General features: G+C 48.3%; 1 protein-coding gene across 2 annotated transcripts in view; it reads left to right on the forward strand.

The window, feature by feature from the left end:
- LOC119810211 (myosin VIIA and Rab interacting protein) overlaps positions 1-27,486 on the forward strand; it is a 130,054-nt gene that overhangs the window by 96,287 nt on the left and 6,281 nt on the right. The window contains exons 10-12 of one of the 2 annotated variants that reach the window (XM_038323581.1): positions 4,495-4,734; positions 18,242-18,436; positions 25,664-25,825. In XM_038323581.1, coding sequence (XP_038179509.1) covers positions 4,495-4,734; positions 18,242-18,436; positions 25,664-25,825 — 597 coding nt within the window. The remainder of the gene's footprint in view (positions 1-4,494; positions 4,735-18,241; positions 18,437-25,663; positions 25,826-27,486) is intronic. The other variant, XM_038323582.1, reaches the window with a different exon arrangement.

The raw sequence follows: 27,486 nt of genomic DNA on the forward strand, positions 1-27,486 counted from the left end.
TTTTCTTTGTTCCTTCCCTGTACAAATCTACTGTTTTCATTATGAATTCCTTACAGTACATGTTGCATTCTGGTAGATAATCACACGTGTGTGAATGTGTGGTGATTGTGTCTGTGTCCGTGTCCCAGTCCCTTCTTCCCTCCCCACCCTGTGTTGTTTTAGTTGATACTTACATCATTTTTCTAAAACTCTCTTGGCATCTCTCAACCCTTTACTCATATAATTGGCTTCTTAAAAATCTGTTCAATTTGAAAAAAACACAAATTTTATTGGATTGTGCTGAATGTATGCATATACTTAGGAATAATTTATGTCTTTGTAATATCAAGCTTTTCCATCCAGGATTGTATGGCACTTTTAAAGTTTTACACTTTTGTTCAAAGCCCTCATACTTTCCTTGTTAAGTAGTTTTTAATTTACATTTTAATGATTCTGTGAGAATTTCTTTATCCGTTACAGCGTTCAGATTAACTCCTATTGTAGGATGGTGCTGACTTTATCTCTTATAACTTAATATTCTAATGGACCTTCTGTTAATTCTGCTAGTCATCCATGTGGTGTTATTAGCTGTTCTGATTATCTACAAATGATGAAGTCATTCATACTAGCAAGTTCCCTACCACCGAGCTATCTCCCCCCTCTTTCCCCTCCTCTTCCTCCCTGGACCTCCTCCATTCTGAGACAGATCCTCATTAAGTTGCTCAGGTGGGCCCTGAACGCTCTGTCTACCTTCAGTCTCCCAAGTCACTGTAGAGCACTCAGCTGAGCCCAGCAACAGTTTAGTCTTTTCCTTTCCATCTTTACGATCATTTATGCCCATTCTTTTCTCCTGTCTTGTTGCAGTGATGGCCGTCTGTGCTCACTGTGCAGTAACAGGATCTGGGATCTTTCTGTCTTTGGTGACCTGCTCCAGTGGTTCACAGTCAGGTCTGCTGCTCAGTGGTTCAGTGGGGTCTGCCGCTCAGTGGTTCAGTGGGGTCTGCCGCTCAGTGGTTCAATTGGGTCTACCTCACACTGGTTCAGTGGGGTCTGCTGTTTGCTTCCAGATGAGCAACTCTTTCAAAACTAAGGAGCCTTTGCTAGCGTCCTAAATGATATAATTCAGGAATAGAGTTTGATTTGGGTTTTTAAGACAGGGCCGTCTCACTGTGGAGCCTAGGTGGCCTGGAACTCACTAAGTAGCTCAGGCTGACCTTAAATCACTGCAGTCCTTCAGCTTTAGCCTTCCAAGTGCTGTGATTCTACGTGTGAGGCCCCATGCCTGGTTGGGTTTTCTTCCATAATCTATTAATGTTGTTAATCACATTAATATAGGTCTTAATTTTGAGATGGCTTAGCATTTGTTATATATGATTCCTGAGACCATGACTCCTATCTGTAAGAACTGAATTCCCTCCATATGCTGACTTATTGAACTCACTGTCAGTTTCTAAGAGTGGTTGGTCACAGCCTGGAGACAAGGCTCAGCAGTTAAGGGTGCTTATTGCTCTTGCACAGGACCCAGGTTCAGTTCCCACATAGTGGCTCACAACTGCCTGTGTGGAATCTGATGCCCTCTTCTAGCTACCACAGGCACTTCTTCTTATGGGTTCTGTGTTTAATGAAAAAATTCTCCTTCTTTTGCTGACAACAAGCTGATTCCTGTTGCCTTTTTGGCATGGTAGAGTGCCATCCTTTTATGGGTCTGCGCACATAATTTTAGAAGAAGATTTGGCAAGGTTGTATAAGGCTGTTTGCCAAGCACCATTTTAACATGGAAACTGGCTGGTGCACTTGCCGGATGGGACTTGAGGGTTACTGGCGGCTGCTATTTTAGCTTCCTGTAATGGTTTGGTTTTGGTTATACTCATTTGTGGAACTGTTTTCTTGGGGGTAAACTTGGTTCCATCCAGAATTCTAGGCCCTAATTATTCTCTAAAAATGTGTTAAGAATCTTGGACCTACAAGATAGCTCCCCATCCCTGCTCCCACCCCTATGTTAATCCAGAGTTCCCTTAGTGCTTCCTGTTGCAATGCTGGCTGGTCTTGTTGACTTGTCTATGTGTGGGGAACCATGGCTTCAGTGAGTTCCTGAGTGCAGTGGTCATGCTGTGAGCGTGTCAACTATGGTTGTGCCGTGTCTACCTTGTCACAGGTCCATGAGTGCAGTGGTCACACCATGTCCAGAAGGTGGCGTGTCACAGGTCCATGAGTGCAGTGGTCACGCCGTGTCCAGAAGGTGGCGTGTCACAGGTCCATGAGTGCAGTGGTCATGCTGTGTCCAGAAGGTGGCGTGTCACAGGTCCACGAGTGGAGTGGTCACGCCGTGTCCAGAAGGTGGCGTGTCACAGGTCCACGAGTGCAGTGGTCACGCCGTGTCCAGAAGGTGGCGTGTCACAGGTCCACGAGTGCAGTGGTCACGCCGTGTCCAGAAGGTGGCGTGTCACAGGTCCACGAGTACAGTGGTCATGCCGTGTCCAGAAGGTGGCGTGTCACAGGTCCACGAGTGCAGTGGTCACGTCGTGTCCGTGTCACAGTGCCCTCCCCATTCAGGCTTACGTTCTTCTTCCCCCTCTTCTGTGCTGTCCGCTGAGCTTTAGGTGAGAGGGGATGGCATAAATGTCCCATGTAGAGAGAATGAACATTTTGGTGCACAACTGCACAGCCAATAACCAAGAATGCAGTAAGAGCCACAGTCTTCGTGGCCTCCTTGGTTTCCCCAGCCTATAAGAGTCACATTCATAGAAGGAGCTTAGCATACAATCACCAAATGGAAAGCAGGAGCCTAAGGCATGGTTATTAACTAATATAGGGGTGTCACACAGTATGGCTTACACATGCACAAGCACTATCAGGTGTGGAATACAGATCTTGCCTTTTTTCTTTCAAGCTGGGTGACAGCAACACTTGAAGCCCCAACTCAAGCATTGCTTCTTCAGGGAAACCTTCCCTGTCTGCTTATGGGATGTGCAGGGTCCCTTTGTGGGGTCCCTACACTGCCTCCTCTACACACCACCCTCTCTGTACCTAAAGGTGCCCTGAATCCATGAGGAAGGTTTTGGTCTCCTCTGCTAGGGGTATGGGGAGCAGCTGGTGGAACAGTCAGGCAGGTTTGCCCAACCTGGCTTCTGCCAGTGTGGGAGCACAAGAAACCTGAGGATGTAAAAGAATGAATTTGGGGCTGGGAGATGGTTCATCTGATAAAGTGCTTGTCTTAACATAAATAGGAGGATCTCAGTGCTGTTGACAGAGGTTTTTGTTCCTCCCAGTCCTGCAGCTGTTCAGTCCCAAAGAAAAGAAACACACAGAGGCCTACATTAAGTATAAACTGGTTGGCCTATTAGCTCAGGCTTCTTATTAATTGATTCTTATATCTTACATTAACTCATAATGCTTGTCTGTATTAGCCACGTGGTTTGGTACCTTTTATCAGCGGGGCATTCTCATCTTGCATCCTCTGTGTTTGGGTGATAACTGTAGACTAAGACTTTCCTATTCCCAGAATTCTCCTGTTCTGGTTGTCCCGCCTATACTTCCTGCCTGGCTACTGGCTAATCAGCATTTCATTAAACCAATACAAGTGGCACTCTTTACAGGGTACAAGACCATTGTCCCACAACACAGTTCAACCCCAAGGTTAAAAAAAAGCCAGATATAGTGGTGCGCGCCTGGAGTTCTGGTCCTGGGGAGCCAGATAGTTGGATCCTGGGGCTTGCCTACTTGGTGAGCTCCAGACAAGTGAGAATTGAACCCAGTGAGGCAGTCAGAGTCAACCCAGGGCTGAGATGCACAATCAGGGAATTCCAAATTGCAGAGGAGAAGCCCTAGTCTCTGGGAAGGGAGTAAAGTACTCAGGCCTATGGAAAGAGATCCTGTCTCAAAAACAAACAAGGCAGACTGTGACTGGGTGTGGTGCTTTGAATAAGAATGGCCCCGTAGGCTCAGTCACCAGGGACTGTGCTATTTGAAAGGATTAGAAGGATTAGGAGGTTTGTTAGCGGCTGTGTGGCTGTGTCACTAGAGGCAGACTTTGAGGTTTCAAGTGTTCAAGCCTACTCAAGACCCAGGCATGAGCCTCCCTCTTCTTTCTGATCAGGGTGTAGCCCTCAGCTGCTTCTCCAGCACCTGCATGCATGCTGCCATGCTTCCTACCATGATGATAAGAGATTAAGCCTCTGAAACTGTGAGCCAGACCCAATTAAATGCTTTCTTTTATAAGGGTTGCCTTGGTCATGGCAAGAACACCGTATAAGACACTGAGGAACAATAGCTAAGGCTGTCCTCTCCGTGGTTCATGTACCACCCACCCACACACACAAAATCATGGATTCAGACATACTCTAAGTGTAATACTCATCTACGTAAACTCTTCAGCCAAGTGTTGGATGTGTTAAAGAAAGTCAAATAAAGTGGAAATTGAGTCAGGAAAGTTGTTGCTGCCCTGGGCTTCCTGAGGAACCCTTGGGAGCCCACTACACAGAGGATCTTTTATCTCCTGATTCTGGCTCCACACAGGTGTCAGACAATATGTCAGAGACTGACATCAGCAACGAGGCTCAGAATTCCCGGACCAGCACAGACTCTGCAGAGGAGAAGCTGAGAAACAGGCTGTACAAATTAGCCATGAAAATGAGCGAAAAGGAGACTTCTTCCGGGGAGGACCAGGAGTCTGAGCCCAAGACTGAACCTGAGAACCAGAAGGAAAGTTTCTCTTCTGAGGGGAACAGCCAGGACGTCCAGGAGGAGCTGAAGAAGGTAAGGGCCAGGAGATGCCTGTAGACAGTGCTGCCTGTGGCAGCTGCAATATGTGTGTGTACGTGCGCACACATGTGTGTGCATATACACATGTGTGTACATGCGTGACACGCTTGTATGTACGTGTGTGTGCATTCAGGAGAAGTGGAAGAAGGCAAGGGCTAAGAGATACCTGCAGACAGTGCTCCCTGCAGCAGCAGCAGTGTGTACATGTGTGTGTACATGTGTGCAAGTGTGTACGTGTATGCATGTGCATACATGTGTATGCATGTATGTATGTTTGTGTGTGTGTGTGTGTGTGTGTGTGTGTGTGTGTGTGTGTTCGCAGAGATACCCTGGGCCCCAGAGAGCTTTCTCCATAGTATTAAGCCCATGTACTCGGGAGAGAAGAGAACTTTCTCAGTCACTGCCAGGGACCATCAAGGAGGGGACACCACTTCCCGTAAATCATGCACATCAGGTCTCCTGCCGTCCTTCACCTCTGAGTCTGCCATTCCACGACCTTCCCTGTTGCCACTGCTGAAAAGCATTGTTTCCTTTTCCACTCCCGTTTGCCCATGGTTTGGGGTTCTGCTCTTTCCCCTCTTAAAAGCAGTAAAGAGGCTCCTGTCCATGGTACAGAAGCTTGGTGTTGAACGTGACCATCTGGACTCTTAGGCTGTGCCATTTTCAGATCCCAAATTGTTTATTTTCAGCCCAAGATTCCCTTTCAAACCAATCTCATAGGGAATCCCTGTGTTTGAAACAGGTCATTCTTGTTCTCGGGATCCCAAACCCCGATCCCTGGGTCTTCAGCCCCACACTCCTCCCCTACCTTACAAACAAACCTAGGTACATGGTTTGAAAAGCATGGAAGATAAGCCAAGCCCCAGCAGAAAGGGCTCACAGCCACCTCCCCACTCTGCCTCTGCCCACTGGGCTCCCTTCCCTCTAAAGCTTCCCAAGACATGTTGGTGCTGAGTATCCCTGTCTGCCACCAGTGGACGGGTGAGAGTGGCTGGGCCAGTGTCCCCTTGATAGGTTGTCGGGGGATATGTAGATGATAGGTAGGTAGACAGATTGATGGATGATAGATGAATGATGGATAATAGGCAATAGACAGATAGATGATAGGTAGATGTTGGATTGATAGCTATATAAATGAATGGTAGACACATACCTGTATAGTAGATGGGTAGATGATAGATTGGTAAATGGTAGATAGATAGATGATACATAGATAGTTGGTAGACTGATATATTGATAGATGAGAGAGAGAGAGAGAGAGAGAGAGGGAGAGAGAGAGAGATTGATTGATTGATTATGGGGAGTCTCTGCAAACACTATGGCCAACAGAGTAATGATCCATGTAAGCCAAGAAGAAAATCCGGTTCAGTACCACTCAGTAACCAGTGTTGGTTCAAGCGTCTAGAGTCTGACACTGAGTAGTTTAATTTAGCTATATTTAAGCACAGCACACTTTTGGGAAAGAGTTTTCCTGATGATAATTAACTCAATCCCTTGTGTACAACAAATTTGAAGATGTGTTTACAATGAAACTCTTTACAAAGTACACATGATCTCTCCCATAAAGATGACTCTGTTGGCTGATAAACAATGTTCAAGGGTCTAGGAGAATGGCTGAGAGAAACGTAAAAGTCCGTGGGAGTCAGGTGTGGCCCAGCCCAACAGACCCCACAGAGGTCACCTGGGCTGGTACACATGACATCTCCCATTAGAGTGGGTTCTACACGTGACATCTCCCATAAGAGTGGGTTCTACATGTGACATCTCCCATAAGAGTGGGTTCTACACGTGACATCTCCCATAAGAGTGGGTTCTACACATGACATCTCCCATAAGAGTGGGCTCTATTGACGGAGAAACAGTGCTCAAGATAAAGACCCAAGGAGGGAGAGCAGGGAATAAACAATAGTCATGGGAGTCGGTGTGGCCTGGCTCTACAGATAGCATGGGTTACTAGGCTACTAACTACACCCATTCCTTCCAGGCAGAAGTAACCTGTATGTTTAACATTCCTGGTTTCCTGGGTTCTTTTCTGTGAGCACAAGGACCTGTGCCCTCTACAGATATAGATTGATAATAATGATGGATTGATAGATGATTGATTTGTAGATAATGGGATAATAGATAATAAATAAATGATTGATTGATTTGATTGGTTGATGTAGATAGATTATTAGATAACAGATAAGCTTGTAAAATCTATATATTGATAGTTTGATATAGATGCAGCTGATTTTGCAGGTGAGGAAACTGAGCCTGGGTTATCAAGGCCCATGTCCAGTGTCTGAACTGAGGATGTATCACAAACCTTGACCTCAAACCATGAGTTCCCCTCTTTGTAACAGATCACCTCTTGTTAGCTCCAGTGGGGTTTCGTCCCCCAGCAACTGGGGTTCTCGTGTTTCACACTTAGAGGTGGTTCTAGTGGAAACTCGCCTCTCAGGCCTTTTCCTTATTCCAGGGGTACACCACGGAAGTTCACAGGTTCCTGCTGCCCCTTGTGCGTGTGTGAAGGAGCTCCCACACTCTGTGAGGTAGCTGAACCAGCTGACCCGCTGTGATGGCGGGTGGTCAGCATAGGCCCTAGGGATGTAGAGACTGTCATGTGATGTCTGTCTAACAGTGGCTCCATAGCCTGTTGGCTTTTCGGCTTAGTGATCGCAAAGCTCTCAGGAAAACTCATGCTGGACCAGTGGCAAGTAAGGCATGCTGAGATGAGACGCGTGCTGCCACCGTCACCAGCCAGCTGGGATCACCTCTAGACACACCCACCTATCCGCCATATGTACTCCCAGGAACAATGTGCAAGAAAGGAAGAGCCACTGGGGGAGTAGCAAGGCCCTCCTCCACCCATGTTCAACTGTGCTTAGACTCCCAAGCGTAGTCTCTTCAGAGTTCAGGTCCGCGCCCCAGTCTACCACAAGTTTGTGAAGATTCAACGTTATCATTCTCTGTACATGAAAATCAATACCTAAAAACAACAACAAAAAGGATACATTTCCCCAAGTAGGCATGACAACTGGAGAGCAGAAATACAGATTTGCAGACTGAATATTATCTAAGCATAGAAATGTATTGTACAGAGATAGCTTAAAGTGTTGTGTTTTGTTGTTTTGCAAACTCTGGACTTAGGCTGTTGTCTTGGCTCTTACTGCTGCTTTCAGGCACCCTCCCGTTGTCCTTTCTTGCCTGTCCATCAACCCTTGCATCTTCCTTGGTCTCCTATGGCTCCTGGCCCTTCCTGGACCTTCCAGTCCTTTCTCCACTCAGCAGCCCAGCTACCCTGCTATTACAGTACTTGTTCTCAGGATATCAGCAAGCCTGTGTCTGTCTGTCTGTCTGTCTGACTTGTTTTTAACTTGGTTCCTAGGATCCAGCCCAGGTTTTTATTGTTGGTTGGATAAACACATCTTGTCCTCCTTGTAGGACAGGGATAATCACGCTGCCTTTCAGAGATGTGAGGCTTGAATTATGCAGCGTAAGCTTCATGCACAGCGGGAGCCCGGCAAATGGTAATTAGCATATCCCCTGTAACAAGCTCCAGAAAAAACAGCTTCACAAAATAATGTCCATCTGCTGGGGCTGAGAACGGCAAGCTCGACGCCTTGCAGCACACAGACGCAGATTTGTGTCCACAGCTGGTGCCCTTAACACTGTGCACAATGTCAGTGGGGGAGCACTGCATGGGGCTGAACCCCAAGTTCCCATCTTTAAGGTCAGTGTAGCTGTGACATCTCCCATGATCCAGCCACTACAGTCTATACAACACATGCATGTATACACACACACACACACACACACACTTGTCAAAGCGTGGCAACCTTAGACCTCACAGGGACCTGCTCCTGCTGCATTTGTTGCTGCTTCCCCAGAGCCGACACACAGGTGCATGCATGACATTAATGCCAGTTTGGTGACTTTAATGCAACCTTTTCTGTAGAACTTGGGGTTCCTCGGTCCTGCCCGACGGCAGCAGAATCCCTTTCAAAGTGTAGTTTCTTCCCTCGCTGGAAGTCAGACTGATTTACCCCTCAGCTGGCCTTGATGGTCCACTTTGGCTGGGTGTAAGTGGACCAGCGATGATCAAGAAACTGCTGAAGAATGAGCTTGTCGATCCTGGGGGTCAATCCCAAACCCAGCGGCAGTTAGTTGTGTAAAGAGGTTATGTTTCTTATTTAAATGGCTGTTCTGCTCCCTCAGACTCCACAGCCTTCCAAATGGCAGTGCTTGGAACCTGGAAAAAATATGATCTCCCTTCTCAGGCCTTCTTTGGAGTTGAAGATTAGATAATTGTAGTTACCTTCCTCTTATGATCTAGCCAAGCCACTTCCAATACAAGACTTAGACTCCTTAGGATAGAATGTTTATTAATACGCTTTTAGCATACGTTCCTTGCTTAATGTTGTTATGCTGGTTGTAATTCTAATCTTAAACTTGATATCTGTTCCTAGTATATATCATTTTGTATTGGGTTTGGAACTCTCTTATTTAAACAAAGGGGGAGGTGCTGTGGGAACTCCTTTCACTCCTTCAGCCAATAGCCTTTAAGACACCAGCCCACTTAGCAGGCATGGTCTCTTTTACTATAAATGCAGTTGTAAAGTGTGTGCTTGCTCTCTTGCTTCTGGCTCTCACTTCTGGCTGCTAAACTGTTCCTATTCCCCATTCGTGCAGAGGACTGTGATCTAGGACAGTGATCTGTGAGTCTCCCCTAAATAAATAACCCTTTGCTATACGTAATTCTGAACTATTGTGGGATTATTTTGTAACTTCCATCATCAGAAATGAGTACCAGGTTTTTCCAGTTCCACCCTAATGCTTCCAGGGCAACATCCTGGCTGAGTGGTTCTTGGAAGGACTTCCTTCTAGGGTCTAGCACTCCTGAAAGGAGGATGTGAAGAAAAGCCAGGGACTGGCCTGAGTCTAAAGTCAACATTTTGGTAGCCAGATCTCCCACATACGCCCTGCTGTGCCCAAGTCTCTCCTGGCTCCAGAATTCTGTGGTTCTGGATATGAGTCATGACACATTACCATGGAGAATGGCATCCTCAATCATTTCCTGATAGCAATATCACTTACAATACTGCTTCTTAAAGATCCAAGTCAGGGTCATAGCCCAGCAGACCTCTCCCACGTATGGAATGGGCACTGAGATTTTACAGTTAATCGGAAACGAATGTCAGGACTTGAGAGATGGCTCCACAGTTAAGAGCACTGGATAATCTTCCAAAGGATCCAAGTTCAGTCCTCAGTACCCACACGCTGGCTAGCAATGTCTATAACTCCAATCCAGGGTATCTGACACTCTCTTGTGGTCTCTGTGAGTACCAGGCAGGCATGTGGTACACAGACATGGGTGCAGACAAAACACTCACACACATAAAATATTTTATTGAAGGAGAAACAGATAGCCCGCCGGTTCCACATGGACCTAGAATCCCAGCCGGTGCTGGAGACAGAGCTGTCGATTGTTGTCTCTGGGGCTCTCAGCTGTAAGGTGCTTGTGATAAAATTGTCGTCGATGCCCTGCGGTTGATCTTGTCACCGTCCAAGTGTGCCTTGCCTTTGTGAAGTGAGTCACCATTCACGTGAAGCCACCAGGTGGCATTTTATTTCAGAAGCGTGCCTTTAGCGCAACACGGGTGAACAGAGCATTGGATGGTAGACAGCACTCTGCCTGTTGAGGAATTAGCACGCCTCGTTTCGAGCTCTGTGTACCTGCCGCTCTAGGGGAGCAGACACTCGTTAGCCTTCCAGCTGTTACCCGCAGTGTTTGAGCAGGTGGGGTTCCCCTTCACTCGGTATCATCCATGCCCACTGGTGTGTCCCACAGGGCCGGCAGAGGGGCCACCACCAGGCAGGTGGGTAGAGCTCTGGCGCCGTCCTCCTTACGGAGGCTTCAGAACAGTCTTCCAGTGAGACAAACGTGGACCGAGCACGAGTAAAAGCCTTCCCAGACCTCCAGAGTGGGTGCAGGCCTTCACCCTCTGTATACACGGGTGTCATTGGGAAAACTGTCACCCCAGCCACAGCAGGATGAGGAGGCACGGGGCAGGTAGGGTTTGAAGAGAGAAAGTCAGACATGCTCTCAGAGCTTGGGAATAGAAAGATCTGAACCTCAGATCCCTGACTTGGAACCCTTGTTCCACAGAAGACCAAAAACAAGATGCCCTGCGGAGGTAGATGATGGGATATCAGAGGGACAGGAAGGAAGGAGCAGCCTGCACAGAGCTCGCCAGAAATCTTTTCTGAGTTAAGAGAACACCAAACAAGTTTTCATCTGACTTCCACAAGTGTACCACGGCATATATACATCCATATTCACACACACACACACACACACACACACACACCAATAATAATAATAATAAAATGTATTTTGAAACAAATTTTAGATACAAATTACAATAGAGTGGGGCCCCCTTTTGGCTGACACACCAGATGATTAAAAGTAGCAGTAAGTGATGTTGGTGAGAGTTCAGGAAAGCGACCGTGACACACACAAAGTGGTGTCAGCACTGATTAGCGGTGTGATGATGTGGTATCCAGAGCAAGCTAAGTACACATGCTCACTGACCCAGGATGAATTCTAGGGTAGTTCATCAGGCATTGTGTGTGTCGGAAGTGACCTAAGTACCCACCAGTAGACGATCTTAGGGATGCGGAAGATGAGGTCCAGAAGGCAGAGGGTCATGGCTGCTGGATCGAGGGGATGCGTGTGGTGCTGGCAAGCTGAGGCTTTGCCGTACGCTCCGTGCCTTTTTGTTTCTTCCTCTCCCTCTCCTCTCTTCCTCCTCCATCCTCTCCTCACCCTTTTCTCTATTCCTTCTCTCTTCCTCCTGTCACGCACACCCATAAACTAGAAGACTCTCTTGTCTTCTGAACGGGAGAAGGTAGAGGAGTTCAAGTGTCAAGCTTGTAGAAAGGGCTATGGAGGAAGGAAAAAAGCAACGTGGAGAAATAGGACCGTTCCTGGGGCAGCACCGAGCTCCTGGGTGGAGCTGATGCTGAGCCTTCACATGAAGTGCATGTGTAAGAACACAGCAACCCTGACACACGTATAAGAACACAGCAACCCTGACACACGTATAAGAACACAGCAACCCTGACTCAGATGAACACAGGATGGTGAATCCTTCCTGTCCAAAGGAGAGATCTGTTTGTGGCAGTCTGTTCACAAACCATACCATACCCTTCATGTAATTACCCAGTTAGGCCCAAGTGACTGTGGGGTTTGTGGGGGTCCTCTTTCCCTTTTGGCCTGCTGGTCATCAGTCTGAGAGGAGAAGGAGGCAGAAGGGGTGAGAGATAGGTTTGTAGGCGACCTGTGAGTACAAAAGGAGACAGCAATCCAGGAGACAGAGTTTGGTAAATCAGTTTAATTTTATTCCAGAGTATAAAGAATATATAGGATTTGGGTGTCTGGGGACAAACCCAAATTTGCATTAAGTGGCACACTCCTATCCCAAGGCTTAGTACTTGGCAGTAGTATGACACAATCCTAGTTAGTCTTATTAAATAAAAACCCGGAGATATTAATATCAGATATTAGGGGGTGAAAGCTGAAAGATCAGAGAAGCAGAGAAGCCAGACACTGGTTCTTCCTCTCTGAATGCTTAAACTGAAGGGACAAGATCCCATCTCTACAAAACCTGAATGCCCCGAGCTCCTTTCTCCTCCAGCATTATGTTCCTCTCTCCATCCAGCCATATCACTTCCTGTCTCCACCTTCCTAGTTCTGGGATTAAAGGTGTGAGCCACTATCGCCTGACTCTGTTTCTCTTTTAGAGTGGATCAGTCTCATGTAACCCAGGGTGGCCTTGAAGTCACAGAGATCTGTCTGTTTCTGTCTCCCAAGTGCTGGTCCCACCACTGCCTGCCCTCTGTGGCTAACTAGTGTGGCTGCTGTGCACTCTGATCTTCAAGCAAGCAGTATTTGTTACAGCCCAAACAGTAGTGTTCTATAGAAGAGCTGCTAGCACAAGTCTTCTTAGTAGGGATATGTGCCAAGGGTCAAGCTAAAGATGAATCAGGCATCTGGTTTAGAGATGGCTTTTAAATAAGGTCACCCCCCCCCCCAGGCCCAGGAACATTCTCCAGATGAGGGCAGGTAGCTAGCAGGAAGCCTTTCTGTGGAGGGAAGGAGTTTGCATAATGCCGAGCTCAGAGAAAGGGGCCAGGCTGTGGCAGACTGCAACCCCTGACCCGTCGGCAATGTATTCCAACAGGTGTTTACATTGAACTCCCACTTCAGTAGTTTCTAATGAAGCCAGGAACTTTTCTGTGAACTAGGAAGTTACATATGAGTCTCAAACAGGAGTTTGGATGGGCTAACTCCAACCATAATAAGAGCAAAGAAAAAAATGTGAAGTTAAAACTGAGGAAGAAAACTGCAGCTCTCCAAGGAATGGAACTGTGGGCCGGAAGGAGAGCGGCATAGAGATGGTGTCTTCCAAAGTTAGGTTAGGAGTTCAGTGTAATTCAGCGCGGGACTCAAACCAGGCGTTAACATCCCCCAGAGACTCCCAACATCACAACCATCTGATGGAAGGCAGTCGAAAACAGTGTAGAAACGTTTAGAAAAACGAAGGGAGGGCTGGAGCGGATCGCCTGGTAAGACACTGTGTCTGTGCTTTAAAGTCACAGTAACTAAACTCGAGCTGCTCAGAAATAATCCAGAAGTGGAGCCTAAAATATATTCAATGTAACTCATTTTCTTTCAAAATTCCCACTCATTCCCCACCCCTAACTGGGAAAAAGAGGTTGTGACGCTTTTTAACATGCAGTGTGTGTGTGTGTGTGTGTGTGCGCGCGCGTGCGCGAGTGTGCACACATGTGTGCCATGACACATGTGCAGAGAGTTGCAAGGGTCAGCTCTCTCTGTGTGTGAGTCAAGGAACAAACACAAGTCACCAGGTTTAACAGCAAACCTCTCTACCTGCTGAGTCATCTTGCTGACCTAAGAGCCATAGTGTTTTGTTGTTGATGTGGGTTTTTTTTTTTTTTTGGTGTTTTTGTTTTTAGGTAATTGGTAATGGGAACTACTGTTCACTCGCTCGTTCAGGAAGGGTGTAGGGGACATAGGAGGAGAACACACTCAAACTCTGGTAAAAGAATGAACAGGTACCCCACTTTGCAGACCCCAGCAGCAAGCACAGGCAGCAACAGGATGGAGACAGCCAACTCTTCCTGGGAGGAGTGGAGGCCCAGAGTTGGGGCTTCGGTCCCCACTCATGTGGTCAGCAAATGATCACTAGGGTGAACTAGGAGCTGTAGTGCAGTGTAACTGAAAGAGGCTGCTTCCTAGTGGGTGAACTCATCCTCCGTTGGGGGAGCGCTCTGGTACCCAGGCAGCCATGGGTGTTTCCATGAGAAAGCTGTAGAGTTGAGGGGAGGAAGGGCAGACAGCAAGTCTAGAGGTTAAGTGCTGGACAGCGGGAACCATTGGACAGGATGTCCAGAGGATGGTGCTGGACAGTGGGCACCATTGGACAGGAAGTCCAGAGGATGGTGCTGGACAGCGGGAACCTCTGCCCAAGTGGGTTAAACTGAGCCTGGGAGGAGGCAGAACAAGGGTCAGGCAAAGATAACCAGGAAGGGTCAGGCTGGGAAGTAACAAAGTCATTCAGGCTGCCCTGGCTACTTCCTTACGTACTGAATACAGAGGGTGACTTTTCAGCCTCCCTGGGCTTCTGGCACATCCCTTGGTGGCGGTATGGCTACTGTGAGCCATGCAGAAACCTTAACAATCAGTTTCAATCACAGGTGACGGAGAGCAGCCATCACACATGTTAGACAGATCAATGGCCACAGTCAACTCTTGGTCCAGGGAAGAAGTTCCTGCCTGCTCGAGAAGACTGGATCAAGGATTACAGCCCAGCACTGGCCACCCCATCACTCTGGCCATGCCCTGATGTGCCTTCAAGGGGCATCATAAATCAAATAACACTGGACTCACACAGAGGACAAAGGGATTCAAATTCAGTCCCTAAGACCCACATAAAAAGCCAGACATGGAGACACATGCTTGCCACCCCACCCCTGGGGAGGTGGAGACAAGCAGATCTCTGAGGTCACCAGCCAGCCAACGGAGCCTACCTCTCAGTTTCAGGGCAGTAGAGACCCTGTAAAAAGAGCAAACTGGGAGCTGGAGGGGGGCTCAGTGGTCCAGAGTGTATGTGTGCTGCTCCTGCAAAGACCTGAGTTTGTGCCCAGCACACACGTTTGGTGACTCACAGCTGCCTGTGATTCAAGCTCCAAGGGATCTGACGCCCTCCTGTGGACTCCACGGCACCTGCACTCATGTGCATACATCCACACATAGACACACACGTGCACTTGTGCACTCATACACACACGCATACCTGCACACACCCCTCAGTCCTTCCTAGAGGCCAGCTCTCCTCTGATATCTGGTATGTGTGGTTGTATCTGCTTATTACATATGCTAATTTATTAAGATCAGGTCCCAACTTCCTCACACAGTTCTGTACTTCCATCTTTCATGAGTCTCTTCAGTCGTGAGTCTGTGGGGAATGTATTTTGATGGGTTCTTGGAGGTACTGCCAAGGGCCTTATGTTCATGAGAAGCAAAACACGTATTCTCTCAGCTCTCTGTGGGGACATATGGGGTGTTTTTCTTACCTTTGAAAAGGAGACAAAGCCATGAAATTCAGGCATTCGGGGACTAGTTTCCTTGATTGTTGCTCTGTTAATTAAAAGCATTTCATGAAACCAAGACAGCATCTGTAATTTGGGGCAGAAAGTGGCAGGCAGACTGTAGGTCTGGGTTCTGCTGTGGTGTGCATTCTCCCTCACTGTGGTGAGTGTGTGCCATGCAGCTCTGGTGTGCCCAGGCCGGGAGTGCATCCCTGAAGAGCTCTCAGCTGTGTTGTGTGACTTGGTCTCACCCTGACCTTGGCAACACGCTTATGCTGAGTGGCACCTGTTCCCTCCCCTTAGACCCTTTTACTCACTGACCTGATTGCCCCTGGGAATTTTTTTAATTAGGTTTTATGTGTGTGAATGACTACATGTATGATGTGCTGGGTGGCCATGGAGGCCAGAAGAGGGTGTTGGACCCCACAGGTGTTGCAGGCAGTTAGGAAGCACCAGTCAGGGGCCGGTGCTTAACCGATGATGATGAGCTGTCTCTCCAACCCTGCCCCCGAGACTGTATTTCAGCATCGCTCTCTGCAAACACTGGGTCCAGGGACCTCTACCCATGGATGCTGGGGTGGTGGGATGGTGGGAAGGACACAGGCCTTGGGGACCAAGGCTTCTAGGCTCACATTCCTCCTGTGCACCTTCATCTTTAAGGGCGGGATGAAATATCAGCCGTGTAAGGTGACGGCCGAAGGCTGGACACGTCTACTAGACGGTTCTGAATTCTGTCTCGGGTGCTCCCTCTTTGGAAACCAAGCTGTTCTTTCCTCTTTCTCTATGAAATGATGTTAGCAAGGCCTTTATCTGCAAAGGTTGCTGATACATAGAAATATCTGGTCCCAAGAACGAAACTGTTTTTCTCTTCAGTTCTTCAGGTCCTAGCTAGGCCTGGGGCTTGCCCGCTAAGCTAGACTGGCTGGCCAGCGAGCCCCAAGGATCTGCCTGTCTCTACCTCCCTAGAAAGGGTTACAGACACACATCTCCACACCTGGCTTTACACGTGTAGGACAAATGTTCATTATCCGGCCCATCTCTGAGGCCCCACTATGTGGCTCTCACATCTCACAGATCAGCCTCGCTGTCAGCCGTGGGTGAGTCAGAAAGCAGCATGTCCACAAACCGAGAGGCCTCGAAGCCTCTGGTCCTTCTGTCCCTGTGCCACTGTGGTTCTGCTGAGGGCTCTCCCTGCAGGTGCCCTCTGCATCCTGTGTGTGGGCTTCTCTGCCACATGAGTTGTGTGGCACACATGGTGGGTTTGATATTTCTGTGGGGTTGCAATGCAGTCTGGATCATAGGAGTAAACACTTGGGCTCTCAGAGGTGACATCATCGGTCCTGGGGGCTCTCAGAGGTGACATCATCAGTCCTAGGGGCTCTTAGAGGTGGCCTCAGTCCTGGGGGCTCTTAGGTGACATTGGAGTGTGTGCCTCTGATCAGACACATCCCATGGTGAGTCAGCCATGTGATCACCAGCCTCACCTAAGCTAAGGCATGCTGGGATTCCATTTACATCCCTCAGGGGAATCATGAGTTATGCTGTTCCCATAATGTACTCATGGTTTCATTTCTATGCCATTCTATTTCTTTGGTTGCTAAAAGGTTGGGTTTTGGTACACATTTGTCACCATTTTTATTCTGACTGTTGTTCCAGTGACCATAAGTGTCTGTGGGGCCTGCCTCCCTGGTCTGAGGAGCCCACAGCCACTTCCCAAATAATTAAATTGGAGGCTTAATATTATTTATAAATGCTCAACTGATAGCTCAGGCTTGTTACTATCTAACTCTTACACTTAATCCCTATTTCTATTTAGGCTTTGCACATGGCAGTACCTTTATTAGCATGGCACATTCATCTCCTCCTCCTTCTGGAGACTCCTGACTTCTTCCCATTATCCTTACTTGGTCGCCCCACCTATACTTCCTCCCTGGCTACTGGCCAATTGACATTTTATTAAACCAATTTGAGTGACAAATCTTTACAGTGTACAAGAGGATTATCCCACAGCAGTTGGCTTCTTCCTCAGACTCAGTGATATGTCACCCTCTACTGCAAGGGAAGCTAGGGAATGTTCTTTGTTAGTACTCTTATTGTATAGATGACTACAGAAAGTTCTAGAGCTGAGGAATGGCCTGGCTAAGGACCCATAATAGACAAAACTAGAGTCTCGCCCAGGTCTCCTAACTCTTCATACAGAAAGCCACCCTGAGGCCCACACTGTAGATGCTATTTCACATGGTTGAATAAAGTGATATTGGGAAAATAAGATCATCTAGGAAATAAAGTCATTGATAATAAAGACAAGACACAGGTAGCTTCCCCTTGAGCTCTGCTTCCTTGGCCATCCCTGTTACCCTGGAGTCTTCACGGTGAGTGACCAAATCAAAGCCAAGTCAGGCCAGCACTCCTCTAGGCTCCCTGGTGCTGTGTAGGTTTTTTATTTTTTAGATTCATTCTATTTAGTGTGTATGACTATTTCACCTGTGCCCAGAGAAGTCAGAAGAGAGCATTGAATCCCCTGAAATTTTACAGATGGTTGTGAGTTACCATGTAGGTGCTTGACATTGAGCCCTGGTCCCCTGTAAGAGCCACCAGGACTCTTAACCACTGAGCTATGTGTCTTCACAATTCCTTAACATCTTACCCTTTCAGCAGGTATGTGTGTGTATGTGTGTCTGTGTGCACATGCACATGCATGCACGTATGCACACGTTTGAGCGTGCATGTGTGTTATCACAGACTTGACCTCATGATGGGTGCCAGGATAAAGTAGGATTTCTGTGTCCTTGTTAATGTGTTGTTCTTGTCTTCTGTCCCCTTCTGTTATTGGACCAAACAGAAGTGTTCTGCTGTTTCTCTCTGCAACATCTCCACAGAAGTCCTGAAGGTCATCAATGCTACTGAGGAACTGATCGCGGAGTCTGCAGGGCCCTTTGAGATCCCCCCAGTCCCAACAGACAGAGACATGGGGATGTTTCCTCTTGGGACAGACCAAGTGAGACTGGACAAGCAGCTGACTTCCTTGGAAGAAAACGTAAGAGGGTGTGAATGTGTCTAGTGGGGGTGCGCATATGCAAAGGAGAGAGAATAGTAGCTCCTCCCAGATCGTGCAAGGGCATGAACCATCACCTCTGTGCCTAGTGTGTCCTTGGGACAAGGCTGAGGCAGGGCTTCCCGGAAGCAAGGATGAAATCAGGAATCAAGTACACAACTATGAGAAAGAGCGATGGGAAGCAGAGCTGAAGAGGAAACTGTGTGTGCCTTGTGTTTGTTAGCAATGGCTTTAGTAGGGAGACAGCCTCTGCAACATGACCCCAAGGGTGGCTTCTGTGTGAGCAGTTAGGAGACCTAGTGAGACGCTAGTTCAGTGTGGCTATAGACCTTGGCCAGGTCACTTCCTCTCCTCAGGGAAGATGGTGCAGGGGTAGTGTAGGGAAGGGAAGAGGCCAGAAGCCAAGCGTGACTTTGACCTCAGAGCAGCTTCAGCCTGACGCTGTAGAAAGCTCCTAGGAGGAAGCTGCACCTAGGACCCAGACTTCTCTACAGCCAGCCAATGCTTCCATCCTTCTGCATCTTCAAAGGGAGTCAGTGCCTAGTGAGGCCTTGGGGATAGGCAGGTGCTAAAGAAAAGAATCAGAGGCTGGGCAGCTGGTGGCTCAGTGGCTAAAGTGCTTGTCACACAAGTGTGAGGAGTTTAGATCCCCAGAAATTCACAAAAATGCTAGGTAGACGTAGCAGCATACACATAATCCCAGCCTGTAGTTCAGAAGGCAGAGATGGGGTCCCCAGAGTAAGCTGGCCAGCAACGCTAGCTACCTTGACAAGTTCTGGGTTTGGTTAAGAGACCCTGCCTCAGTGAACAAGGTAGAAGAATGATGGAGAGGCAATGACTGACATCATCCTTGGACTTCCACATACATGTGCATTCACACACGTGCAAAACATGTACACACACAGACACAGACGTGGAAAAAGAAAAGAACATTTAGTAGTATGTGCTTAAGTAGAACAAGGCTTTCTCTGAGACGTTGGGATAGGTAGGCAAAGGGACTATGGCAATGGGGTCGAGTCCTTGATCTGACCTGGGTGAGTGGGAATTGATAGCTGAGGAGCCGAGGGGTGTGTAGTTGGAATTTTTTCTTTGGGCCATCAACCAACTCCCAAATTATTGATTATGAATGCTCGGCCTTAGCTTAGACTCTCCCCACTAGCTCTTTAACTTTATTTGACCTATTTCTCTTCATATACATTCTGCCTCGGGGCTTTTAATGTTCCTTTCATTCTATATGTTCTACTTTCCTGCTTCTTCTGTGTCTGGCTGGCCCCTGATGTCTCTTTTTATTTCTCCCCGAAATTCCTCTTCCTACTTAGTCTCTCTGCCTGGAAGTCCCACCTATTTATCCTCCCTCACTATTGGCCATTCAGCTTTTTACTAGACCAATCAGGTGCCTTAGGCAGGCAAGGTAAAAGCAGCAACACATCTTTACATAATTAAACAAATGCAACATATCTTTACATAGTTAAATGAATATTCTTTAATAGGGGTGAGGAGATAGAAAACTTCCAAAGAAACCCTAAGGGGTGATCAAACAAACCTAACCAGATTCCTGTCAAAGACAGGCCAGAGTGGTGCAGGCATCATTTGGGAACAGGAGGAAAGTAAGAACCCCAATGAGATATGGGTGATCTTCTAGCAGGGGTGGGTTCTGGCCAAAGTGATGGGCAAGATTTCTTTAGATAACACTTGATCTAGAAGCTTCACAGGTGAGTATGGGAGATGGTGCTGAGCCCGCACTAAGGCTTGGACCACCAAGAATCTTTGTTGAGGCGAGTACGTGGAAAACTGACCACTACAAAAAAGTGGCCAGTGGATCCAGATAGAGACCTTCCACTGTTGGGATGGGGGTAGCTGTGAGAGAGCCTCAGTTCTGGGCTGGGGATATCTCTGTGTTCGATACCCAGAATTCACATACGAAAACCAGACATGGTGCATGATGTAACTGGTGCTGGTGAGGCAGAGACAGGCAGGCACCTGGGGCTTGCTCATTAGTAAGCCCCACTGGGTAGGTTCCAGGCCAGAGACCCTGTCTCAGAATACAAGGCAGATGGTACCTGAGGAGTAACACCCCAGGCTGCTCTCTTGAGAGAGAGAATACACACACATTCACATATACACATACACACACACGTGCACACACATATACACACATGTACACATACACACATGTACATATACACGTGCGTGCGCGCACGTGCGCGCGCGCACACACACTGACAGTAGTCAGTTATCTCATTGTATTTAGAACAAAGACAACACACCTTTCTTCTAAAGCCGTATTGAAAACTCCATGGCCCGTGTGCATTTCCACAGCATAGAATGGATTAAGTTGTTATTTTGTTGGGGTGGGGAGGGCTCGTTAGTATTTTCAATTCAAGACACATCCATGTATGCACTGATGCAGGATATCAGATGCTCCAGTGTAGATATATGTGTGGTTTCCAGGCTGGGTCTGCAGCCAGCTGCTCCCTCCTTCAGCCCAGCTCTGTCCATTCCCCAGAATTAACTGCTCCCTCCCCCTACTCAACCCTTCTTCCAGCTTTTCACCTCTCTCCTCAGGAGGGAGGGTTCCCAGGCTCCTCTGAGTTCTTTAAGATGTTAAGTAAGAATGGGAAAGATTCTTTTCCCCCATCTCTCTAATCCAGCAGATCACAGGCAGGTGGGAAGGGGGCTCTGCTCTTCAGTCCCCAGGATGGTGGTCAGCCTCGCAGCAGGGGATGGCAGTGCTGGCTCTGGCCCCTGACTGCAGCTGGTTTAATTGAATTATGGCTTTTGTTGGTCTGCACTGCAAAAAAAAAAAAAAAAAAAAAAAAAAAGGTGCATTTTGTCCCTCATCCCTCCCTTTGCCATTGTGCCCAGGACTCACAGATAAAAGAGAACATTCTGTTTTGAATATTCACCCTTGGAGATGCACCTAAGGCTGCAGAGGACCCACAAGATAGAGCACAGAAACACCACTCAGTGTCCAGTCGCCTGCTTTCATCGATGGTGTGTTCACTCGTCCTGTTAGAGGAGAGCCAGGGAGATGTAGAGCCCCATGTTCCTTGTACATTAGCTCGGTGGGCTCTGCTTGTGTCTCCCCTAAAGTCTAGACCACTCTGGGGCTCCCCTCACCCTCCTCTGCTGCATACCATGGGAGTTCAGCTCTTGGGGTAGAAAATCTGGGTCTCTAGGCTTTGAAACTTCCTCTGAGAAGCATCCAGCTCTGTCTGCTGGGCTCCAGCTGGGAGGGGAGAGATTTGAAAAAGACTGTTATCTGAAATGTGGGCAAAGTTGAGGGGTACCCAAGGGCTGAATAGGACTAGAGGAAACGGGACCACCCCTAGGTGGTGCAACCATAGCTGAGGAGAGATGGAGCCCTCACTGGTGGACGCTGGAGCCGGAAGAGTGGCCTTCCAACACACTTTAGTGTTCCTTTGCCTTCCGCCTCCTGTTGGTATCTCCTGTTGACAGGGAGGCATGGTCATGAGACTCACAGAGATCCATGTCTTCATTTCATTGCCTGCTGGTGTGAAAAGATACCCAACAAGAGCGAGTTAAGGGAGAAAGGGCTTAATCCACTCATGATTCCAGGTTACAGCCCATCATTGTGGGGAAGTCATGGTGCGGGAATTCAAAGTAGCCCGTCACATTACACCCACCGTCAGGAGCAGAGAAGGACAAATGAAGGCATCCATTACTCTCTCAACTCTTGTGCAATCCAGGATCCCTGCCTAGGGGGCGATGCCACCACAGTGGGCAAGTTGTCCCACCAGTCTGGAAAATTCTTCACTGAGATTCCCTGCTCAGGTGAGCCTAGATTGTATCAAGTTAGCAATTAAAACTGGCCACCAGGCACCGGAACAGAGGGCTCAGCGGTTAAGAGCACTGGCTGCTCTTCCAGAGGACCCAGGTTCTGTTCCCAGCACCCATGTGGCAGTTCACAGTCACCTGTAACCCCAGTTCCAAGGAACTCGACTCCCTCTTCTGTCTTCCAAGAGCACTGCACACACACCTGGATCGCTTAGCGTGTATGCAGGCCAAACACGCATAAACATGAAATAAAAATAAATCTTAAAAAACTGTAACAAAACCTAGCCATCATGTGAAGTCACCAAACAGGAAAGATCAGAGAAGTGAAGGCTAGACATGGACCCGAAAGTACCAGCAGGGAGTAGCTAGCACAGCCATTCTCGGCCCTCTCGTGGAAGCAATAGGGTGAGCCACCTCATGATTTTATCCAGGGAGTGTGTGGAACAGCTGAGTCAGCTCTGTCCCCTTCCACTCCCGTCTGAGGACCTGGCTCAACTGCTTTTCTGTGACAGTGGCAACTCGTGCTAACCTATGATTCCAGCACACACACACACACACACACACACACACAGATACACACACAGAGATTCACACACATGCACCACACACACAACGCACACACAGATGCACACAGACACACACACACAGATACACAGATTCACACACGCACTACACACACAACACACACAGATACACATACACAGAGAGACACACACATGCACACAGACCCACACACACACACACACACACACACACACACACGTACATATCTATCCCAATTTCCTTTTAGTTTCAGTTCTTGTTGTCCATGTACTTTACAGCCAGTGGCAGCAGGCACACTAGGGATGCCCAGCTCTGACACCGAATGCAGGACAGAGCAGAGGACATGGGTCCCACCAAAGATTCTCTTGCTTCTCCAAAGCTCTGGAGAGGAGGTGGTCCTCAAACTCACTGCAGTGGCTGTGGTTACTTAGGTAACTATCTGCCCTTCATGAGCAAGAAAAACATACTGCCATCTACTGGTCCTCTGAAGTATATCTTATGGAAGCCGAGCCCAACAAGATGCTGTGGGGTACCAGTGCATTTGGGCAGTTTGTTCTTTCTGTGAAATTGAGATTCATACATAAGAGATGCCTAGAAGTGAGGCCTGTGCAGTGGTGGGGATGGCCGGGGCGACGGGGGCCGGGGCAATGGTGGGTCTAGGCAATAGCTCAGTGGGGTAAGTGTTCATCCCATGGACTGAGAGTAAAGACCACCACACAAATTAGCTAAATTTATATCAAACCTTATTATATATGTTCAATAAAGCCAGTCTGGTGACTGCCTCCCCCTGGTTTCAGGATTTAAGCCATCAACCCCAAACATAGGAGAAGTGGGGTTTTTATAGCCCCAAAACTGCAAGCCTAGGGGGTTCCCAAGGTTGGGGGATTTCCAGAGGGATTTTGGTTATGTAGGAACTTGGCTGAACACCTGAATATTACTTGACAAAGCATCTTCTTATCAGAGTGAAGGTCGGGGTATCGTGAAGGAGTGTAGAACATGTTATAGTCCAGAAGATGGGTCAAGACAGAAAACAGAAATGAACTTATTTTGACCTTATAACAAGATGGCTTCTAATCTTAAAATGGAGTGGGCTGGCCTATCGTAAGTGCTTGCCTTACAAACGTCAGGACCTGAGTTCAATCCCCAGTACTGGGCAAGCAGAAACAAATATGTCTGGGATTTACTGGCCAGCCAGTCCAGCCAATGAGTGTCACTGTCTCAAAATACAAGAAAGAAACCAAGGAATTGACAGCAAGATTGTTCTCTGACCTCCCCATGAATACACATACATGTATACACACACACACACACAATTCCCAGAATCTACATAGTGTTCTTTCTCCTGGTAATTTGATCAGAGCCCATCCTTAATGAGCACCTGTTCCCATCTCCTGAAGCTTTCTGAGGAAGACTCACTAAATAGCAGCCTGTCAAGGGAAGGTATGTCACAGGTATCAGTGACCAGTTTGAAGAGGACTCAGATAAAGTAGCCACTGTTTTCTCCCAGTGTGGGCCCTCACTAAGCAGGCAGTTCCAGGTAGCTTTCAAGAGGGCTGCGTCTTAACAAGGTAGAATAACCCTTTATGGAGGGGCATGCTGACTTTTGTTATAGCGAACCTGGAATAGAGCCACTATCCAACCCATGTATGACATCCAGATGTCCAGATCCGAGTGCTGAAGTGTGGGACTTGATAATATTCCAACAGAGATTTAAGATTCACAATGCCACAGAGCAGAGACAGGAAAAGCGTAGGAACTGCACCAACCCTCCCCAGTTCACATCCAGGCTCCTCCTCATCCCAGCTGTGAGACCAGGGAAGACATGAAACATTCCCATCGTTAGCATGGTACTTATAATGGTATCCATCTTTAGAGTCACCTGGACATTCAAAGAGTTAAGTCATGGTCCAGCAAGATGACTCAGTGGGTGAAGAGGCCTGCCACCAAGTCTGATGACCTGAGTTCAATCCCTAGGACTCACGTGGTGGAAGGAGAGAACAGACTCCTGCAGGCTGTCCTCTGGCACACGCGCGCGCGCGCACTCCCACACACACACATACACACACCGTCCATCTAACACATACCCAAACCCACAAACAAATAAATGGAATTTTAAAAAATAAGCCATGAATCTCTTGCCTTAGCTCCTGGCTCGGTAAACACATCACCACTACCGTGGCCCTCCTCCAGCCCCTCCAGCCCCCCTGGGGTGACGGTGTGCCTTTGTTGACGAATTAGGTCCGGTGCGATAAATAACCAGGCCAGCTCAAGACCAAAAGTTATATGAGGGGGAAACTCAGGCTACAAGAGTGGGAGGTCCGAAATCCAGTAGGTCCAGCCGGCACCGTGCAGAGAGAGAGAGACTTGGGTCCCAGGTAGCCGCACCCTAATTAGATGTGATTGCTCGATAGTTTCCCATCATGCCTTCCTCTTGTTCCTGATAAAATGAGTGATCCCGGGCACGTCATCATTGTCACCAACACTGCCAATTTCACCCAGCATGTTTGTCTGCTGCTGTGCTTAAACAGGTCGTTTCACGTAAATAATTCCAAAACGTTCCCATACTGAGTTTATTTCTACTTGATATTCCCTGTTGTAAGTCCCTGGACAGAGTTACAGCTTACACTGCTGGCACTGAGATTGCTGTTCCATTTTCTAAACCAACTTTCCCTGTGCTCGGAGGAGAGGGAAGATGTCAAAGGCTTCCTGCCCTCACCTAAGGGTGAAGAGCATCGATACGCGGGAGCTCCCATCTCTCCTTCCCCAAGTACCGAGCCCAGTTTTCTCTGGTCCCTTGCTGACCCATGCCCCCTTGAAGAGTCCGGCCACCCCCAGTCCTCTGGGCTCAGAACCGTGCTGTCTCTGCAGGTGTACCTGGCAGCGGGCACCGTGTATGGGTTGGAGGGACAGCTGAGCGAGCTGGAGGATGCTGCCCGCTGCATCCACAGCAGCACAGGTGAGATGGAGCTGGCAAATCTGGAGGACCAAGTGGCTGCAGCTGCTGCACAGGTACACCATGCTGAGCTCCAGGTGAGCCCCTTCTCGCTACCACCTCATAGACACATTTCAAAGTCATGATGCCTGCCATCAGCTCCTGCGGGCGAGCAGAGCGGCGGCTGCTTATAGCAATGGACTCTAGCAAACCTTTTCTGTCTTTAACTTTATGTGTGTTTTTCCTGCGTGTATGTGTGTGTGCCGTGTGCATGCTTGGTCGGGAGAAGTCATTGGATCCCTGGGAACTGCAATTATGGGTGACTGTGAACCACCATGTGGGTGCCGGGAAGCAAAGCCCAGGTCTTCTGCAGGAGCAGCAAGTCAGGTGCTCTTAGTCAGTGCTCCACCTCTGCAGCCCCCCACCCTTTTCCTAAAATAGAAAAGGTTTCTCCTTCCTCCCGTAGCAGAGCCTCAATCTATATTATCGATCTTAGATTTCCTTTAAGACTTACCACGATGGCTGAGGAGATGGTTCACCCAGAAAGTGCTTGCCACAAAAACCTGAGGGCTCACGATCCCAGCCCCCCACACAGAAAGCCAGGCGAAGTGACAGGTACCTGTAATCCCAGTGCTGGGGAGACAGAGGTGTGAGCATCCTTGAGGTTTGCTGACAGGCCAATCTAGTCAAATCCACAAGCTCCAGGCTCAGTGAGATACTCTCTAAAAATATAAGGTGGAGATCAGTGTCCACCCCTGGCATCCACAATGTGTGCATGCATGCATGTGTGTGAGTGTACAGACTTGCACACATATGCATGCACACACACATGCACACTTTATGCTGCTCTCCTCCCATTTCATCCCAAGGCCACCCCCTCATACTGTGAGCTGCTCCCTGCTGTTTCCCCAGCAGGGACTCACAGCCACGTGAGAACCAGGTCACAGCTGTCTGGCCTACAGGAATGACTCCTGACACTTAACAGAAATGGAGGCGGAGGTAGAAAGGGCTCGGCAGCTAAGAACACTGCTGCTCTTGCAGAGGACCTGAGTTCTAGTATCAGTACCCACGTCAGATGCTCACAACTGCCTGGAACTCCAGCTCCAGGGGATTCAGTTCCCTCTTCTAAACTTTGTGGGCACCTGTGCATGTGTACACAGACCCACACAAAGTACATACGTATGTATATGTGAACATGGCCTGCAGATGAGGATGCAGCTCAGGACTGCTCCATGCCATACACGCCACCACGCCTCCCATCATGGTGATAATGAACTAAGTCTCAGAAACTGTAGACAAGCTCCCAATTAAATGCTTAAATGCTTTTTTTTTTTTTTTTTTTTTTTTGGTTTTTCGAGACAGGGTTTCTCTGTAGCTTTGGAGCCTGTCCTGGAGCTAGCTCTTGTAGACCAGGCTGGTCTTGAACTCACAGAGATCCGCCTGCCTCTGCCTCCCGAGTGCTGGGATTAAAGGCGTGCGCCACCACCGCCCGGCTCAAGGAAATCTTTTTGAGGAGCTAAATAAAGGAATGAACAGGTAGTGCACGCTTCCCAGGCCGTGGGTGAGTACGGAATCTTAGACACAGCTGTCTCCAGTGGGCACTCCCCTATATTCTGAAAATGCTTCTTAGCAGCTTTTGTGAATGTGTCCTTGTCCCTCATGGGTCAGAGCTGGTCATAGGCTAACCCACTGACTCTAGCTGGGATCTGTGATCACTCTCTCAGAAACCTTTATAAAGGGCCCACAATCGGTCCACTGC

This window comes from Arvicola amphibius, chromosome 3 (genome assembly GCF_903992535.2).
Source record: "Arvicola amphibius chromosome 3, mArvAmp1.2, whole genome shotgun sequence".
Taxonomy (NCBI): Eukaryota; Metazoa; Chordata; class Mammalia; order Rodentia; family Cricetidae; genus Arvicola; species Arvicola amphibius.